This window comes from Dromaius novaehollandiae, chromosome W, assembly GCF_036370855.1.
Source record: "Dromaius novaehollandiae isolate bDroNov1 chromosome W, bDroNov1.hap1, whole genome shotgun sequence".
Classification (NCBI taxonomy): domain Eukaryota; kingdom Metazoa; phylum Chordata; class Aves; order Casuariiformes; family Dromaiidae; genus Dromaius; species Dromaius novaehollandiae.
Genome location: NC_088130.1, coordinates 3,811,830 through 3,831,093, shown reverse-complemented (window position 1 = coordinate 3,831,093; position 19,264 = coordinate 3,811,830). Strand labels below are relative to the sequence as shown.

Genomic DNA, 19,264 nt, shown 5'->3' with positions numbered 1-19,264 from the left:
TCATGCTGAGGCAACCTCTCTTTCTTGTCTAGCAGACTGTTTGTCAAATGTCCATTGCCTGGCATTGGAGTAACCATCTGAACTGGGTTTATCCAATAACTCTTTTGGCATAAGTTACAAAGGATTTGGCTCTCTTTCAAAATGGAGATTAGCTCTCTGAAGAGGTGATGTGATTCCTTTGTGGAATCTTTGTGTTCTGACAGAACTCTCTTGGACTCCAGTAACGTTGCTTTGCTCTCACACCAGGGCAGCTGAAATCAGGCTCTCCTTGGGGGGGGGGGGGAGAAGGCTGCTACGTCCTTAGTGGAAGGAGTAGCTCTTGGGAGTTGCTACTGAGCTTCAGCAGCAAAGCTAGACTCCAGTGTGAAACCCTGAGATGTTCAGGGGTTGGCCAAAGGGAATGGGGTGGTGTGGGATGGGCTATGAAGCTTTGGAAGTATTATGGGAGCTGAGCTGGACTCCTGGAAGGAGTGGGTATTGCTCTCCGCTTGGACCCATTTCCCACTAAGTCATCTGTGCCTCCTCTGAAACCATTGGCACTGGCTACTATTTGGCAGCTGGATAGCGGACAAAGAGCTTGGTGTGAGTCAGAAGGGTGATGAATCTACTCCTGCCATTTGGTCAGCCACATACGACTTTAATGTCAAGCCGCCCTAGGACATGCCTCTGTTCCACTCCTCCTGGGGAGGTAGGAACCTCGCTGGCCCCTCCTGCCCTCTGTGCTGAGGAGAGACTTTAGGGACATCCCCGGAATGCGGCTGCCTGTGAGGGCCTGTAGTGCTGGGTTGTGTCCGCTGGGAGGCGAGGTCATCCTGTCCTGCATGCAGCTGCGCCAGGCAAAGTCCAGCGCTGTTTATAGCACTGCTCCATGCCTGTTGAGGGCTGCACTGCAGGAGGAAATGAGGATGAAGGAATGGCTGTGCATGGCTCTCTGGAATTGACTGACCTCCCCCCCAGCTGCTGTCACTGAAGTTAATTTGCCCAGAGTTGGAAGTACACTCGGGAGCACTTTTACTTTTTGTTTCCCCTCTTCCTCCTCTCCCCTCATATGAAGAAGCAGCCTTGGAGAGAGGAGATGGAGACACCCCAGCCAGGCCCGGAGCTGAAAGTAAAGCTTCCATGAGCAGACATGCACTGAGCAGGTGGCTGACCACCCCTTTGACTTTACCCTCCCACCTGTATCATGCCTGGGAGTGCAAGGAAAGGGTGCACTGGAGATGTGGGTGGGTTTATATGGGCACAGGTGTGGGAAGCAGAGAGAGATCCCAGTGGGTTGTGCAACAATGGAACATAAGCTAGGAAAGCAGCTTTGCAATTGATCCAGTCTCTCTTGTGAAATCAAGGGTGGTTACACAACTGTAAACGCTGTACCTTCTTTTGTTAAAGAATAGCGAACTGAAACTGTCTAGAGGTAGCCACTTAGCACGACTTATATAAAACTTGCTTAGCATGAGTAGCTAAATTTGCTGAAGCCTTAGGCCGCACTCAGATAAAATAATGAACTTTTACCTAGTTCAGTAAGAAAAGGGCCTCAGAGCTGGTTCAAGCTGGGAAGATAAGGAAGCTACAAGCAGTCTGCGTTCCTGTGTCTCACACTCCAAAAGGGAGGATGTCAAGGCTTCGAAATAAGACCAGTGCAGGGCATTAGGACCTTGAGGGACAAAGCCTTCCCTCACTGCTGGGGCAGTGTTAATTGTTATGATTTAGAATCACCTCCTCCTCCTCGTCAGGACCTTGAGAGACAACAGTAAGACCCAACAAGAAACGAAGGTACAGCCGTCAGCAGAAACCGCAACAGTAAAGATAAGGGAGAAAAGCAGCCGGCCTAGGAACAACGATGAGACCCAATAAGGAGCAGGAGACCCCAGACCTAAAAATTACTATTGGTCTGAACTACTGCGTGAGGGGTGGGAAACTTAAGTTGAAAAAGCTATAATTGCCCAGGGATTTCTTTGTTCGGGGTTCCTCTTCAGAGGCACCCAGCTCGAGCTGTAATTACGGCACGCGTGTCATTAAAATTTAATTATTTAATTTGCTTTGATTTGGCTCTGAACTTTTCTGCGGGAACCTAGGGTCGGGCCCTGTTATGGTGGCCGGTGAGCCTATTTTCCATAACACTTTGATTTTGGTCTGGTTTGTAGTTGTCTCTGCGTTTAACCCTTTCTCTCCCCTCCCTTTTCCCCTGCGTGCCCACAGAGCTCTGCTTGCGTGATGGTTCAGATTAGGCAAAACAGGCTTTTTTAAAGCTGCAGTCATGTGCTTGCTGCTCCTCCTCCTCTGGGAGGCTCAGTATTGGGATGGGTTGGGAGAGAGCATGAACTTCAATAGTGTGTGTGTTCTTGACAACGTTCATTTGAGGAGCTGAGAAAGGAGTGGGGTGGGCTAAATGTAGTCTTTGTAGCCCTCCAGTTGCCTAGATGGGAGATTTTAATTTATTTTCAGTCCAACTGGAGACACCCACTGCTCTAAGCCCACGCTACTGTTCACCTTGAACCCTGATTTTTCTTGAGATGGGGGAGGATACCAGTCATTTTCTCCCAGGAAAGGCTTGCTGGTGTGAGGACCAGCAGAGTCTGCAAGTACTCAGTGATGGCTGAAAAGAGGACAACTGCAATGCAAATGTTGAGCAGTCCCAGTTGGCAGGGCTTTTGGAGAGTCCTGCTTGCAGCTGCCTGACCTTGCCAGCCATCTGTCTTTTCTTTGGGTGAAGTACACCCAGCTGACAGTTGAGACATAAAAGCCTCCTTGCTCCAATCTAATAGGCACCTCAACCTAACATTGCTGAAGTGGGTCACAGGCAGCTCTTGTAAACAGAATGTTTTGAATGATGCTGGAGCGTGACCTGAACCCAGTCATGCTGAGGACAGGTCCTCAGTATGATTATTGTACAGATGGGTGGATGAGGAGTCTTCTGCCCCTGCTCAGATTGCAATGATTACTAGTACAGACAACAGAACTTAAAAGGGTTATTTTTACTCTCCAAGCCATTTTATTGGTCACTCACACCCAGGTATAAATTTATGTCAAATGAAGGATATTGGAACTGCTTATAAAGGGAGTCTCATGGGAGTTATGGGACATGTATGCTGCTGAAAGCTTTGATGGTGATCATGTTGGCAGAACTTGAGTTTCATGTTTGGTTGTATTGTATTAATTGACTTTTTCCATCAGAGGTCAGTAGTGACAGCTAGCAATGGCCAATAGCACTGGAATTTTTAATCAATGCTGAAAGTAAAAAAGATGACGTGGCAAAGTACAGTGGTACTTTTAAAATAAATTTTTTGGACATGGTCTTCTGGCTGGGGAGTTTTTATGGACAATTTAGGGGCCCAGATGCTCCCCAGTGGGGAGAGGGGGAGCCCCCTTCCTCCTCTCCCACCACAGCAAAGCAGCTTATAAGATCTGCAGACCCCTCCCAGAGACCCTGGATGTAGCAGTTCTGCTCCTTCACTCTATGGGGGAGAGAAAGGGGCCTTCCTAGCAGGAAGGGAGGAGGAAGCTGTTCTTCTGGAACTCAGATTGCAGAAATCTCCAAGAGGTGGATAGGATAGAGAGGAGAGGAACACAATGGGAGTGGACAGGGTAAAGTGAAGTCAGGCTGAGTTACAGAGGGTGATTCAGGATAAGAGAGCATGGGCACAGAGTAATTTGGTATTGTTTGGCATCATGCACATGGGAATCATGGTATTGTTCCCCTATGGTTGTTATGCAGTCTTGTTTTCTCCCCTTTTCCCTTTGTGCAGGCTCTGCTATGCATTGGACTTTTCCCTGGTCTACTTTAACTCATTAACCTGGCATAAAACTATAGATGTTTGTTTTGTTAGGATAGTTTCCTGTTGGTCTGGTGAGTTAAATTGGCTCAGGAAAGGGTCTAGTGAGTGCCAAAGCAAGGGAGGAATGGGGGACTGAACAACTTGGAGTGGGGGGGGAGGAAGGGGAATGTTAAATTGCATCACCATATTTTGTGGAGCCATAACCTTAGTCTGATTTATCCAAGAAAGGTAAAGAGGGACTTGTTAAGATGATCAAATATCTTCATTAGGAACAGACTTGTAAGAGCAGAGGGCTCTTCCATCCAAACAGTAAAGATTTACTAGGATCTAGAGGTTGGAATTGGAAGCTACCTATGTTCAGATTTAAATAAGTCATCTGTCTTTCAGATACTGAGGGCACTTCATCACTGTAACAATATAACCAGAAAAATTATGTGGTTTTTCTGTCTGAGTGAAGAATGACCATCTTTCTAAAAACATTCATGCTACCAAAAGTTATAGGTGTTAATGTAGGGAAACTAGTAAAACCTGTGGCTAGTAATGTGCAGTGATCCAACTACTTGATCATAAACAGACCCCTCCAATCCTAAAAACTGAGTAATTTCCCACTGTAATAAGGATTTTGTAATTTTACATCTATTACCATTTGGGGGTACAAACAAATGAAGATACATTGTCATAATAATGCAACTGTGAAATATTAGAACAAATCAAGGCAGATAGATAGAAAAGCATAGTCTCTAATTCAGAGCATGGGTGGGAGACTTTCATCTACTGAGGGTTGAATAGGCATTTAAAACACCTTGGGCATGCCTGACACCAACATAACTGAATAACATTCTCAGTGTGCTAAGGCCAAAGAAATGTAGCTGAGGGCTATATGAAATGAAGTTGCTTTTTATTTCTGACCCTTTGGTCATACTTCAGAAGAGCAAATTTTGTCCTGTTCAGGGACATCCTTGGCAGTATCCCATGGGAAACTGGGGGCTACCTGTCGTAGGTGAAAAATAATTTAAATTGTCAACACTGGCAGGTGGCAGATGGGGGGGTGAATGTCCAAAATTGAACTTTTGAACACTCATGCACAAGTCTGCTATTTGCTAGCTGCAGTCTGTACAGGCTGGTTATAAATTTTGATAACATCTTGACTCAACAGAAGTGCCATGTCTCAAATCCTCCAATTAATAAGGAGACATGAGATGGAACCACCAATTAGGCTGATTATGCATTGTGCTCCTACACCTAGACTATTTAGATTGGGAAAACTGGGGGCTAGTGGCTTAAAAAGAAGGGATGATGAAAAGAAGGGGGACCAGAAAGAAGGTGAAGATCCTGTCTGGAGGAAAGATCCTGGAAGTGGGGGAGGATTCTGCAGATCAGGGAGATGCATGGAGATAAATGCTGAGGGACACCCAGGGACCTTGGCCAGTAATGCCTGAGACTGGTAACTGTGAGCAGCTGCACAGCACAGAACTGACATGACTTTCTGCTTGACCTTTCTGGACCAGCAGTGATCTCTCTGATGGGGAGGGAAGTCAAGACCTAGGGAAAGTAATGGGGGGGGGGGGGGGGAGAGCAAGCGAGCAAGTGAAATAATCAAGTAGAATAAAAGCTCCAGTCTTGTTGGTTCTTAAATAAACCCCAGTATCCAGATCCACTGTTGGTTGTTCTTTATCTTGCCTGTGATAGCACCTGGAGAGCAAAAGGGGCCTAGGAGAGCTGGTTGATCTTCAAGGACAACCTCCTCAGAGTACAAGAACAGTTCATTCCAGTCTGCACAAAGTCAGTTAAGAGTGGCAGAAGGCCAGCAGGGATAAACATGGAGCTCCTGACTGAGCTCAAATGAAAAAAAGGAAGGACACAGAAGGTGGAAGCAGAGACAGGCTACTTGGGAGGGAGGAATACAAAGACATTGCCTGCATGTGTAGGAATAGAGTCAGGGAAGCCAAAGCTCAGCAGGAGTTGAAACTAGCAAGGGAGGTGAAGGGCAACAAGAAAGGCTTCTAGAAGTACATTGGCAGTAAAAATAAGGCTAAGGGGAGTGTGTGCTCAATGGGGCAGGGGACCCAGTGACAAGGGACATAGAAAAGACTGAAGTACTCAATGCTTTTTTTGCCTCAGCTTTCCCTGGTAAGGTTTGCCCTCAGGCCTCCCAGGTCCCTGAGCCTGCTAGCAGAGTTTGTGGGAGAGAAGCAGTACTCTGTAGAAGAAGAAAGAGTTAGGGCTCATCTAAAACAATTAGGCATATACAAGTCCGTGGGCCTAGATGGGATTCATCTGAAGGTGCTGAAGGAGCTGGCCAATGTCATTGCAGAGCTGCTCTCTATTATCTTTGAAAGGCAAATGTCACCCCCTATCTTCAAGAAAGGCAAGGAGGAGGATCCAGGGATCTACAGGCCTGTCAGCCTAACTTCAGTTCTTGGGAAGGTTATGGAGCAAATCTTCCTGTTGGCCATTTCTAACCACATGAAGAACAAGAAGGTGATTGGGAGCAGCCGGCATGGATTTATCAAGGGCAAATCATGCCCAACCAGCTTCATTGTGTTCTATGATGAAGTGACTGGTGCTGCGGACATGAAGAGTGCAGTGGATGTTGTATGCCTTGATTTTAGCAAGGCCTTTGACACAGTCTCCCATAGTCTCCTTGTCACCAGATTGGTGTGATATGGACTGGATAAGTGGACAGTGAGGTGGGTGGAAAATTGGCTGGATTGCTGGGCTCAAAGAGTTGCGATCAGTGGTGCAACATCTAGCTGGTGGACAGTAACTAGTGATGGTCCTCAGTGATCAGTACTGGGACCAATACTGTTTAATGCCTTCATTAATGATCTGGATGATGAGACAGAGTGCATTCTCAAGAAGTTTGAGGATGACACCAAATTGGTGGGGGGGGAGGGGGTAGTCAATATGCTGGAGAGCAGGGCTGCTATTCAAAGGGACCTGGACAGCCTGGAGAAATGGGCTGACTGGAACCTCATGGAGTTCAACAAACACAAATGCAAGGTCTTGCTTCTGGAATGGAATAACCCCATGCAACAGGACAGGCTGGGGGACGACTGTCTGGGAAGCAGCTTTGCAGAAAAGGACCTGGGGTCCTGGTGGGCAACAATTTGACCATGAGTCAGCAGTGTGCCTTTGCAGCAAAGAAGGCCAACCACACACTGGGCTGTATCAACAAGAGTGTAGTCAGCAGGTCCAGGGAATTGATCCTTCCTCTCTATTTGGCGCTTGTGAGACCACATCTGGAGTGCTGTGTCCTGTTTTGAGCTCCCCAGTACAAGGAAGATATGGACATACTGGAGCGAGTCCAGCAGAGGGCCCACCAAGATGGTCAGGGGGCTGGAGCACATGATGTATAAGGAGAGGCTGAGAGAACTGAGTCTGGCCTTAAGAAGAGAAGGCTGAGGGGAGATCTCATTGCTGTCCTCAACTACATAATGGCAGGGTGTAGAGAAGACTGAGCCAGATTCTTCTCGAAGGTGCACAGCAATAGGACAAGAGGCAATAGACACAAGTTGGAACATGGGAAATTCCAATTAGATATTAGGAAAAAAAAATTACCACAAAGGTGGTCAAATACTGGAGCAGATTGCCTAGAGAGACTGTGAAATCTCCATCCTTGGAGGTGCTAAACTCAACTGGACACAGCCCTGAGCAACCTGACCTAATTAGACCTGCTTTGAGCAGGTGGTTGGACTAGAGACCTCTGAAGGTCCCTTCCAACCTAAATTATTCTATGATTCTCTTCTCCAAAACCAGCAGTGTTGTGACAGTGACATGAGCAGTAAATACTCACACAGCAATTCAAGGATATCGGGTTGGGTATCTGCCTCCAAATTAGATGGTGCCTGCCTTGGCATCAGCCCTTGTTTGGGAGGGCAGCCTGCTTGTGCTTGGCATGCTCCTGCTAGCAGCTGTGTCTTGAAGCTATATTTAATTACAGACATTTGTTTGCTTTTGTAATTCCTCTATTAGGAGGGAAAGAGCAGGAAATGTCAGAGGCTAGTAGAGAAACAAATAACCAGTTGAAGAGCTATGTGCATAGGCTCTCAGGAGTTGGCTCTGTGTGTGTCAGGCATGTCAGAATATTTGGGTGTAGGCAGCTTGTCACAGAATGGTTGACAAAGTTTCTTGAGTGTTAACAGCTTGTGCACAGGGCTTGTGCACTTTGTCCTAGCTCCTGTGTTTTGTAGGTGGGTGTTGTCATTAAATCTTACACTCACCTTCCCACTGTGGGCTTCTGTGTTGCTCTTGCAGTACTCTGGAGTGTCAACTGCATCATGAGGGGGTGTGTGTGTGTGTTTGTGTTAGAGGCTGGTGTGGTATGTGGAACTGCTTCTGAAGCACTGAGACACATCTGGCCAAGATGTAGCAGTAGAAAAAAACAGGCTTCTTGGGGTGCTTCCCATAACCCAAACAAAAGGAGGAAGAGAATGCCCTGTCACGCAATGTGTAATAATGCATTGCTGCGTGGGGCCTGGAAGCCAAGAAACTGCTTTGTTGCCCTCCAGAAAAAATATTACTAGTGTTTGAGCTTGCACAGCTGAGGATGCCCAGTTTGATATGGAACTTGTATTGTGGATTAATGCTGCTGTTTCTCCACATCTGGAGTTTAAATCCTTTATCTGACTATCTGTAGTGATCCTAAACGGAGGACTATTGTACATCAAGGAGTTAGTGATCCACATTACAGTTAACCTGAGTAGGCACAAGCCTGTGCTGTGCTGTGCTGGACACATAGCTTGGCCTTCAGACCTATGCTGTGCTGGACATATCACTTGGCTGCAGGATGAACTTAGCTAGTAGGCAGCTCCCACTTGGCACTAGGGATAACGCCACCTGCATGTCCTTGTCTTTAATCTTAAAGTGAAGCAGCATGCTTTCATGTGAACATCCCTTTGCTTGACAGTAGGAAGAATAGAATTGTTTTCTTCTAAGAAAATCCTATAAGAGCTCTAAAGACCAAAATGCCAGCAAACCTCTCCACAGACAGATCTGCACAGTGTGCCGTGCCCTGATTGGAGGTCCATCTGATGCTGCACAACTTGGGGTACCCAGCATCTGAAGGGATGTAAGATTATCTATCCTCTTTTTCCTTCTAGTGTTAGCTCCAATAAATGGTATTTTAATCACTACCTTATGGAGTCTGAGTGCCTTTCTTACTGGGATCATAATGAACACTAGCACCAGTGCATTACACTATCAAGATGTGGACTTTCCAGGTAGGCACCAGATCATTATTAACAAAAATCTTTTTCTGTGTCCAGATTTGGTCTACAACCTGTCCTTGCTAGAAGGGTTTTTTTCATTTCAAGCCCTGGCTTTGACTTGTTAACTCTGATGCTATCCTGGTGGAATGGATTTGAACAAAAGAGCACACAGAGTTCTTGCTACTTAAGGAAAATGCTGACTGTTTGCATAGGATGCAGCAGGCTCGCTAAAAATACCCCTATGTACTCTTACAACCTTTCAGCTGCTGCTGCAGCGGACTGAAATACTATTGGAACTTTCTTTTTTTAGATGATGTCAGCTATCAAAGGCTGCAGAATTTTAAAATTAGTATTTTGTAATAAGGTGGGAGGCCAGCTCTGTGTACTGCTAGATTGCCCAGCAGTATAACTGGGATCTGGATCATGCTTCTTACCAAATAGGTAGTCTATGTGATAAAGCAATTATGCTAGCTACAGGAGGGCAAACAATAGTTAATTTGACAAAGTTTGGGTGGTAGAGTGCCAGCATAAAGCCAGTTGCTACAGCATCACAGGCAAAACAGAGTAACCAAAACCCATAATGGATCTGGATACTGGGGTTTATTTAAGAACCTATGCGATTAGAGCTTTTACCCTACTTGATTATTTCACACACACACTCAACTTGTTCCCTGCCCCACCATTACATTCACTAGGTCTCCCTTCCTAACAGGGAGATTGCTGCTGGTCCAGGAAGGTTGGGCAGAAAGTCATTTTGGTTGTGTGCTGTACAGCTGCTTGCAGTTACCAGTCTCAGGAGTCCACAGGCATTTGTCTATATGGATCTCCCCCACTTCTAGGATCTTCCCCCACTTCAAGGATCTTTCCTCCAGCCAGGATCTTCACCTTCTTTGCAGATTCCCCCAGCCCTCAGTTTTCCCAATATAAATACTCTATATGCAGAAGCACAATGCATGATCATGTAATTGGTGGTGCTGTCTCATGTCTCTTTATTAATTGGAGGATTCTGGCCATGTCACTTCTGTTTCACAGAACCACAGAATGGTTGAGGTTGGAAGGGCCCTCTGGAGATCATCTAGTCCAGACCCCCTGCTCAAGCAGGGTCACCTAGAGCACGTTGCACAGGACCCTGGCCAGATGACTTTTGAATATCTCCAAGGATGGAGACTCCACAACCTCTCTGGGCAACCTGGTCCAGTGCTCTGTCACCCTCACAGTAAAGAAGTTTTCCCTCATGTTCAGATGGAACTGCCTGTGTTTCAGTTTGTGCCTGTTGCCTCTCGTCCTGTCGCTGGGCACCACTGAAAAGAGTCTGGCCCTATCATCTTTGCACCCTCCGTTCAGATAGTTATACACCTTGATAAGATCCCCCCTGAGCCTTCTCTTCTCCAGGCTGAACAGGCCCAGCGCTCTCAGCCTTTCCTCATAGGAGAGATGCGCCAGGCCCTTAATCATCTTAGTAGCCCTTTGCTGGCCTCGCTCCAGTATGTCCATGTCTCTCTTGTACTGGGGAGCCCAGAACTGGACACAGCACTCCAGGTGTGGCCTCACCAGGGCTGAGGAGAGGGGGAGGATCACCTCCCTCCACCTGCTGGCAATGCTCTGCCTAATGAAGCCCAGGATGCCATTGGCCTTCTTGGCCACAGGGGCACATTGCTGGCTCATGGTCAACTTGGTGTCTGCCAGGACTCCCAGGTCCTTCTCTGCAGAGCTGCTTTCCAGCAGGTCAGCGCCCCCAGCCTGGACTGGTGCATGGGGTTATTCCTCCCTAGGCGCAGGACTCTGCACTTCCCTTTGTGGAACTGCATGAGATTCCTTGCTGCCCACCTTTCCAGCCTGTCCAGGTCCCTCTGAGTGGCAGCCCTGCCTCTGGTGTTTCAGCCACTCCTCCCAGTTTTGTATCATCAGCAAACTTGCTGAGGGTGCACTCTGTCCCTTCAGCCAGGTCATTGAGGAGTAAGTTGAACAATACTGGACCCAGTATTGGCCCCTGGGGGACACCGCTCACTACAGGCCTCCCACTAGACTTTGTGCCACTGAGCACAACCCTCTGAGCTCTGCCATTCAGCCAGTTCTCAATCCACCTCACTGTCCACTCATCTAGCCTGCACTTCCTGAGCTTGTCCATGAGGATGGTATGGGAGACAGTGTCAAAAGCCTTCCTGAAGTCAAGGTAGACAACAGCCACTGCTCTCCCCTCATCTACCCAGCCAGTCATCCCATCATAGAAGGCTATCAGGTTGGTTAATCATGATTTCCCCTTTGTGAATCCATGCTGACTACTCCTGATCACCTTATCCTTTACATGCTGCTCCATCACCTTTCCAGGGATCGAGGTGAGGCAGACTGGCCTGTAGTTCCCTGGGTCCTCCTTCTTGCCCTTCTTGAAGACTGGAGTGACATTTGCTTTCTTCCAGTCCTCAGGCACCTCTCCTGTTCTCCATGACCTTTCAAAGATGATTGAGAGTGGCCTAGCAGTGACATTGGCCAGCTCCCTCAGCACTCGTGGGTGCATCCCATCAGGGCCCATGGACCTGTGGATGTCCAGTTTGCTTAAGTGATCCCTAACCTGATCCTCCTCCACCAAGGGAAGTCTTCCTTTCTCCATACTTTCTGTGTGGTCTGCAGGGCCTGGGATTCCCGAGTTCCGGTCTTCCCAGTAAAGACTGAGGTAAAGGTGGCATTCAGTATCTCTGCCTTTTCTGTATCTTTTGTCACCAGGGCCCCTGCCCCATTCAGCAGCGGGCCCACATTTTCCCTAGTCTTCTTTTTGTTGCCGATGTATTTAAAAGAAGCCCTTCTTGCTGTCCTTGACATCCTTCACGAGATTAAACTCCAAATGGGCCTTGGCCTTCCTAGACCCATCCCTGCATACTTGGACAACATCCCTATATTCCTCCCAAGTGACCTGCCCCTGCTTCTACCTTCTGTACACTTCCTTCTTCTGTCTGAGTTTTGCCAGGAGCTCCTTGTTCATCCATGTGGTTTTAGTCCAGGTGTTATTGAAATTTGCAACCAGGCCATACCAGTTTCAGCTAGCAAGTATCAGGCTTGTGCTTGATAGTTCAAAAGTTCAATTTCAGCCATTCAGCCACCCACACCCACATAATTATCTGCCGCCTGTCAGCATTCACAATCTAAATTATTTTTCACCATCAAAAGAGGTGTCATTAAGCCAAAGGATTACATTGAATGGAATTTAAAAGCAGTGCCTCAAAATTTAAGTCTAAGAATTGGAGAACAACCTAGGAACACAGACTCCAGCACCCAGATTCTCTGTGTATGTTTGTGTATTATAACATCTAGACCTGTTGAATACGTGAGATCTGTGTTCAAATCCTTGCTCCGCATCGGGCAGAACAGGACTTCAGGCAGAATCACTCTCCCATCCCATATCAGTTCCCTGAGCAGCAGAATGTCCTAGTACCTGGCTGTCCTTAGTGCAGCCCATTGGCAGCGTATAGCCACCTGTTTCACCAGTACTGGATCACAGGCATGTTCTAAGCACACCTACAGAACTCTGCTAGGGAAGCCCAACAGGCATTTCCCACCCAAGAAGCCTGTTTAGCCCATTAGCATGTAGGTAGTCGTGTGTGCAGCACTGAGCCTAGAGGACTTGGACACCAAGCTAGATGATGGTTTTTGAGAAGATCAGTTGTGCTTCAAGTATCAAATCACCTTAAGGATAGTCCCAAATCTATATATCCAGAAAAAATGGATTCTGGATAGCAAGAATACTACCTGATGACTCATCTAGGTCTTACCTCATTACTGGGGATAGCATAGTAACCCAAGCTGAAATCCAAGGTCTATCTAGCAGGGCACTGCTAGATCAGTTTTTACCTAACTGCCTGCATGTGTTCCAGAAGTTCATGATGCTCTGTCATTACTGATTTTAGGCTGGAAATGGAACCCTGTGGTAAGACAAACCAGTGGCAATGAGCTTTGGGATATTTATCCTTGATGACTACACTCTTTTCATCTTTGTAAACCTATCATAAAGAAATCTGGATTATTTACTGATTGGAAGTTATATATGTTATTCCCACAAGCACCATAATTAGTGAATTTTGAGATGTTATCCATATGTACATCCCATTACAGGTGCACGTCTCTGAGCACAGGGATGTTTTGCTAGCAGTATGGAAATGTCCTTTATGGATTATTGTGCTTAGGGCATAATTTGAGGTACAAAGGCTCCAAGAATAGAATGGAGAGTAGAATGCATAGGTATGTAGATCCCAGAGAACCCCAATTATAGAAGTTTGGCAACAACCTAGACCAGTGAACTGTCTCTGATAGCAGTCAATATAGATATCTAAGGAAGAGTATAAGACTAGAAAAGTTACTTATGAGTGACAGGTATTCTGTGAGACATGTAGTCTACATATATGTTGTAACTGGGAGTGTATCCATGCTCTACTATGGAAGATCAATTAGCTTTTCCCTTTGCAGTAAAGAGGGCACACTCTAAACCTCCCCTCTTCCTGGCAATTGAAACCACTATATGACAAGCCAATGCCAGCAGAAGACATGTTCTTGTGGCAATTCACCTTAAATTCTTGGTAGACAAGACCATGTGGGCCCAGGAGTGTGGCATATGACAACACGGACCTGAGGTAGGGTAGTGCAAAGATCCTTTATTGAAAAACACAATGGCTGGTTATATAGCAACCAAGCCCAGCCCCTCTTCCTTCCGCGTATCTCCTTGTGCGTTGTGGCATCCTGTGATAGGCAGGAAGGCACATCCTGATCCCTGGCAGGCGGGCAGGACAGGCCCACCATAGCTGCTGGCACGTAGGCAGGAAGGCACACCGTGACTGCTGGTACGTAGGCAGGAAGGCACATCGTGATCACTGGCAACTCACGTGCACGCATTCTGGCCACAGATCATAGTTACCACATCATCACTTTCTGTCTTAGAGATTCTCTGCTGTCTTACACAGTGCCATCCTGTTTTGGTCCCCAACACAGGAGGGCTCATGCCGACTGGCTTGGAGAAAGCAAAGAAGGCAGATGCCTCAACCAGGGACCTCTTATTCTGTCTTAGGGAAAACTCACATGAAGGTCTTCAGAGGTACTAAGGTCAGAACCAAGTGATTCAATGGAATTGAACCAGACATGGAATCTAGGATAGGTAAAGGCTCAAGCAAATGGAGTCTTCTCCATGGCAGGAAAAACAGTTGGAATGCAGGTCAGAACACATGGGATGATTTCATAAGTGGCACAAGGACAAAAGGAGGCTTTCAGTGGAGGTGCAGAAATCCAAAAAGCCAGGAAAGGCAACTACACAGGAAGAAATATCAAGCGGCAGAACATTCCAACTCAAGGCGGGGAATTAAACTGGTCCTGCACACATTCCCTCTTCTATGCCATGCACCAGGCAGGTGTGGAGAGATGCTAGCACACACCCTCTGAATGCTGCAAGGAAAATGCTTTCTGGTCTCACATAGCAGGGAATGAGTAAACCATTGCTACAGGTGTATGTGGACTCTGTAGAAAACAAACCACCTTCCAGACTGCATTCAGTTACTGGTGAGGTCTGGAAAAGCCTGCTTCCGTCAGGCCACACTCAGGCTTTGTGACCACTGAAACAAGAATCTGCCTTATGCATAACAGAGAGCACAGAAGAACACACTCAGCTATGGCTTGTTCTCTGAAAACTCCTGGAGCGAGGCACAAGCCCCAAAAGATCCTACAAATAGCATGCACAGCCCTATAGACTTCTATGAGCATCACAAAAACAGGAAAATATTCAAGTTTGTGTGCTTGCAGTTCATGCCTATGCAGTGGGCTAGTTCATAAGCCCATTCACTCAAAGGACAGTGGAAGATTACTCTATCATGCTCACCTTCCCTTGCTGTCCTTTGTTTTGCTTTGCCTCCTGCAAGAAAAGTTTGATACAACTGGTCAAGAGAAACAGCAGCAAAACAAGTGGAGAATAGGGAGGCCAGTCAACAACAATAAAAATCTGTCAGGTTCTGAAACGGCATGCTGTGTCTATGACCTCTTAGCAGCATATCTGCTGGTGAGAAGCAGAAGATGTCTTTTTCACCTTTGCTAATTCTTTTCATATGTTTGCATACACACCCAAGCAGTCCTGTTCTACAAGAAAGAGGATTAAAATTTTAGCAGCACACAAATCATAAGACTAACTCTCCCAACAGTAAGACTAGTTGATGCTGTTATATCATTTATATATATATATATATATATACTACTGTGCATGTATATACAACTAGTGGGACTAGAATCAAGGCAATTGTGAAAAAGCGTTATCAATTATTCTGTTCTAATCTAGTCTATTAATGTCTGATCTCTCAGAAAGCGTGTAACAGACAAAAAGGGAGCTCAGGAAGGAATGTTATGCTCTGACCCTGTGATGAGCTTATCCAGCTGAAAACTAACCCCCTGCAATTAGTTTCCAGTTAGATCAGCTCAGCACACAGGTCCATAACCAACAGCATCAGCACAGGGAGACAAGTGGAAACACATGCCCTGCAGTTAGATCAGAATAAGCTCCTATCAACCTGCATCTTCAGGTCTGTTTACTTGTTTGGCCATTTCCCCTTCCTCCAATTATTAAGTGCCTAACTTTGGAGCACATTCTTATGCCTGCTGTCATACTCTTCCAAGTATTAAACCAGGAACACAGGAACAATTATACCAGTGGCAAGAACAGCCAAGACAGGAACAAGAAAACCTGAGCAGATGGTTGAGGGAACAATGGATCTTGCCAGTGTTTTTGATGCTGCTACATGAAAGGAAACAGTTTTTTATAGCAAGCTGAAGTGCAACTTCAAACTTGCGCAGCCAGTTTAGGAAACTCCCCCAGGGGAAAAAAAACCCATATTTAGATAGTGATTATACTGGGGCAAGGCATTTTTATGGCCCCAAGAGGGCTACAGCTTCACAAACTAATTGAACTCCCAGAGACTGAGCAGGGATAAGCCAGCCTCCCTTGCCCCAGCCCCTTGCCAGCTTTCAGGGGGACTCTGCCCCCAGAGGACAGAGTAGTGCCCTCAGCAAGCTATCTCCATAATTGGGGGGGGAGGCTAGCAGCTCCAAAGTGAGCATGCATTTCACAGGGAAGGAGAAACCCCTCAGCCCCCACCTTAGACATGTTTTGTCTCAGGTAGCTGTGGAGCCTCCTCACAGCCCATATCTTGGCAGAACCATTCCTAAGAGAGTTGTTGATCATGCCTACAGCCACCACAAAAGCCAGGCTGACACCACATACCCAGTGCACAGAAACTCCCACTCACAGCCAATAGCACCCCTCAGCCAACTCAACCAATCAGCTCTCATTGGGGACTCCCCTATGACAGGAAGGCAGAGTTTTGTGTGAGCAGTGATCTGAGTATTTCCCTATGTAACTGGGTGTTGGCACTTAGTGGAGTTTAGTGCAGTGCGCCCTAATGCCCTCTTGAGGGTGGGGCTTGTGATGCAAGCCAAAAGGTGCTTGCAGTTTCAGGGAATCATCCTAACCTTGGAAGGCTGTTGTTGAATAGTGGTGGGTCAGGGCTGTTAAAGAGGCCTCTACACAGCACATGGGAGCTTCCCCCTCAGGTTGCTGCTTGGCATGACTCAGTTGTGCGTGCTACACTGGGCTGGTGATACAAAGTACCGTGGCTACCCAGCCACTTGGTCTTCAATGGCTCAGGACAGAACTGAAATGGTGTCAACATTTATTTCAAGGAAGCTAATCACTCAGGAAAGTAGCCCATGGGAGGTCCCCCACAGTTAACTGGTCTTCCCAGCTCAGTCTGCTAGAGCAAGGCTGCTGCAGTTGCATGTTCCCAGGTCAGGCCAGTAGCAAGGCTGAGAAGGCATTCCCCAATATACTCACACACACACAGAGTACAGACACCAATGACCAACAACAGATGTAACATGGACAGAGAACAATGCCTTACAGGCACCACATGCACACAAACAGCACTCCCACAAACATGGGCACCACAAATGGCCTGATCCTGTTCTTACTTACCAGCTAATCAGATTCAAAGCTTGGTAGTGGTTCTCACATACACACAGGTCTCTGGCCCAGACCTATGGTCCCTCCAGTAGCTGGCTCCCAGATCTCTTATCCTACTCACTGGCTAGTCCAGCTTGAAGTTTGCTAGCATCTCTCACACACTCACGCAGGATAGAGAGCATGCTCACATAGAAGATAGCTAAGAACAGAGTAATAAGATAGGATAGACAGCAGTGATCACATGCAGGACTCAGTCAGACAAGTGCACTGACCAGCCCCTTGCTAACATGCAGCCAGCCCCTTTTATCCCCCCTCCTCTCCATTTTCCCATGCTTGTTCTTCCCCCATCCACCTGGATCCCTCCCTTTCTCCACTCTTGTCCTCTCCCAAATAAACAACCTGCCCCTAATTACTTTTCCCCATTGGTTCCAGTTTTGCTACATCCGCACTCAAAGTTGGCATTTCTGATACTGTTACCTAGGTCATCTCGGCCTTGCATGGTATTACAGGTGTGGTTACCTAGGCACTGCTGGCCTTGCAAGACTCTGCCCCCCCCCCCAAAGGTCCCCAGCGCTCCCCGTCTGTTAGCTGTGAAGCTGGGCCATCTCTCACATCACTCCCCCTTAACCATCTGTGAAATCCAGCCATCCCTCACGGCGTTGTCTGTAACTTCTGTCAGCTTCCCACTCTGTTATCTGTCACGTCCAGCAATTCCTCATGTCGCGTCCAGTAGTTTCTCATGGTCTGTTCAGTTAGCTAAACCTCAGGCCAGGGCCTAATCAGCAGCCTGCAGCCTTAACACCTGCTAGGTAGAATGGTTGGGAGGGAGGTGGGGGTGAAGAAAACATGAGACTTAAAGGCCTCCAGTTTTGTGTTTTGAGGTCCTCCAGTCTGAGTGCTGGAGTATTGTAGTTATAATTGTAGAGGACTGCTTTTTATTTCATTTTTTAAGATATTTCCTTGATCATTTTGGAAAGGCAGAGATAACTGAAGAACAGGAGTAATTTTTGAATGGAAAGAATTTTGAAAGTATAACTTGTTTCACCAGCTATACTGATCACTTATGGTTGTGCACTTCCTTCAGTGTGGACAGTTAAGACAGGCTAATATAACTTCCTTCTCTCCCAGCCTTCATTAACACAAGAATTATTTTTTTCAAATGAATGGGAATAACAAGAGTGACTCCTATCTTTCTTATAGCCTATATGTTTACTAGCTGCCTAGTCTTGCACAAATACCAAACTGAGTTTTCAGTCATACTATCATCGACTGATAGAAAAAAAATTCCTCTTTTGTCCAAACAGGCACAAGCTGGTGACATAGCTAAGTTGCAGAATGACAAGTGGAAAAACATTAAAGAGGAAGGTTTTCATACCCATCACTACTATACCTAAAACTGGTTTATTTAACTTACAGTACTACCTTAAAGCCCAATGTTGGCATCCATTCGCTGAATCTGCAAACCGGCAAAAAAGGTCAATTACTAGACGGAATCAGAACTTAAGTACTACCACACACTGGAAATGAGTCACTGACACGTGGACTAAGTGGGCGTTGTGACAAGGCTGCTCCCGGTACATGCTGGGAGCTATAGTCCGCGAATATCCTAGACACGTCTGAGGACTGGTGTGTTCTGGCAGTTGTAGTTCTGGCTGGACCACAGTGCTTGCCGGGAACTGTAGTCTAGTGAGGTAGTAGTAATATGGCCGGCTCGCGGGCTGTTACTGTGTCTCCTCTCTTTGGTTCCCTCCCCCCACTCCGGACAACTAAGAGGGTGAGGCTTCCGGGGTTGGATTTTTGCCGGCTCAAAATTCCCCGTATGTGGAGAGTAGTTTGGAATTTTCCAGAAAGGTCGTCAGTTGTAAGTAGAGTTGTAGGGTTTAGATTTTGTGTAGTGCAGTCTGATCTATTCTTTGGGTGAGGGGGTTGGTGTGCCTGCGTGTTGGGGTTAATAGCTTTGTGTTCTTATAGGTTTGCTGCCATGGTGAAGGAGACTATGTACTATGATGTGCTGGGGGTGAAGCCTAATGTCTCTGCTGAGGAGCTGAAGAAGGCGTACCGTAGGCTGGCACTGAAATACCACCCCGATAAGAACCCCAATGAGGGCGAGAAGGTTAGTGTCGGGAGAGCGGAAGCTGAACTGAAGCTGAGGGGTTGGGGGGGCATCCCTGCAGGGGGTTCTGCCTGGGGGCTGACTGGAGTGAGGGGCTTGGATGGGGAGATTAGGGAAAGGGACCTTTTCAGATATTGTTGCTGCTTGGAGGGGGGGGGCTCTGGTTTGGGGGGACCCTACTGGTGGGGAG

The 19,264-nt window shown here is 46.9% G+C and overlaps 1 protein-coding gene across 6 annotated transcripts in view; it reads left to right on the top strand.

The window, feature by feature from the left end:
- The first annotated feature begins 18,630 nt into the window (after window positions 1-18,630).
- LOC135324455 (dnaJ homolog subfamily A member 1-like) overlaps window positions 18,631-19,264 on the top strand; it is a 34,383-nt gene continuing 33,749 nt past the window's right edge. For 4 of the 6 annotated variants that reach the window (XM_064500877.1, XM_064500876.1, XM_064500878.1 and 1 more), the window contains exons 1-2: window positions 18,632-18,822; window positions 18,933-19,074. In XM_064500877.1, the coding sequence (XP_064356947.1) occupies window positions 18,943-19,074 (132 nt within the window). In that variant the 5' untranslated portion in view covers window positions 18,632-18,822; window positions 18,933-18,942. Of the gene's footprint in view, window positions 18,823-18,932; window positions 19,075-19,264 lie in introns of all 6 variants that reach the window. The other 2 variants (XM_064500880.1, XM_064500881.1) reach the window with 2 other exon arrangements.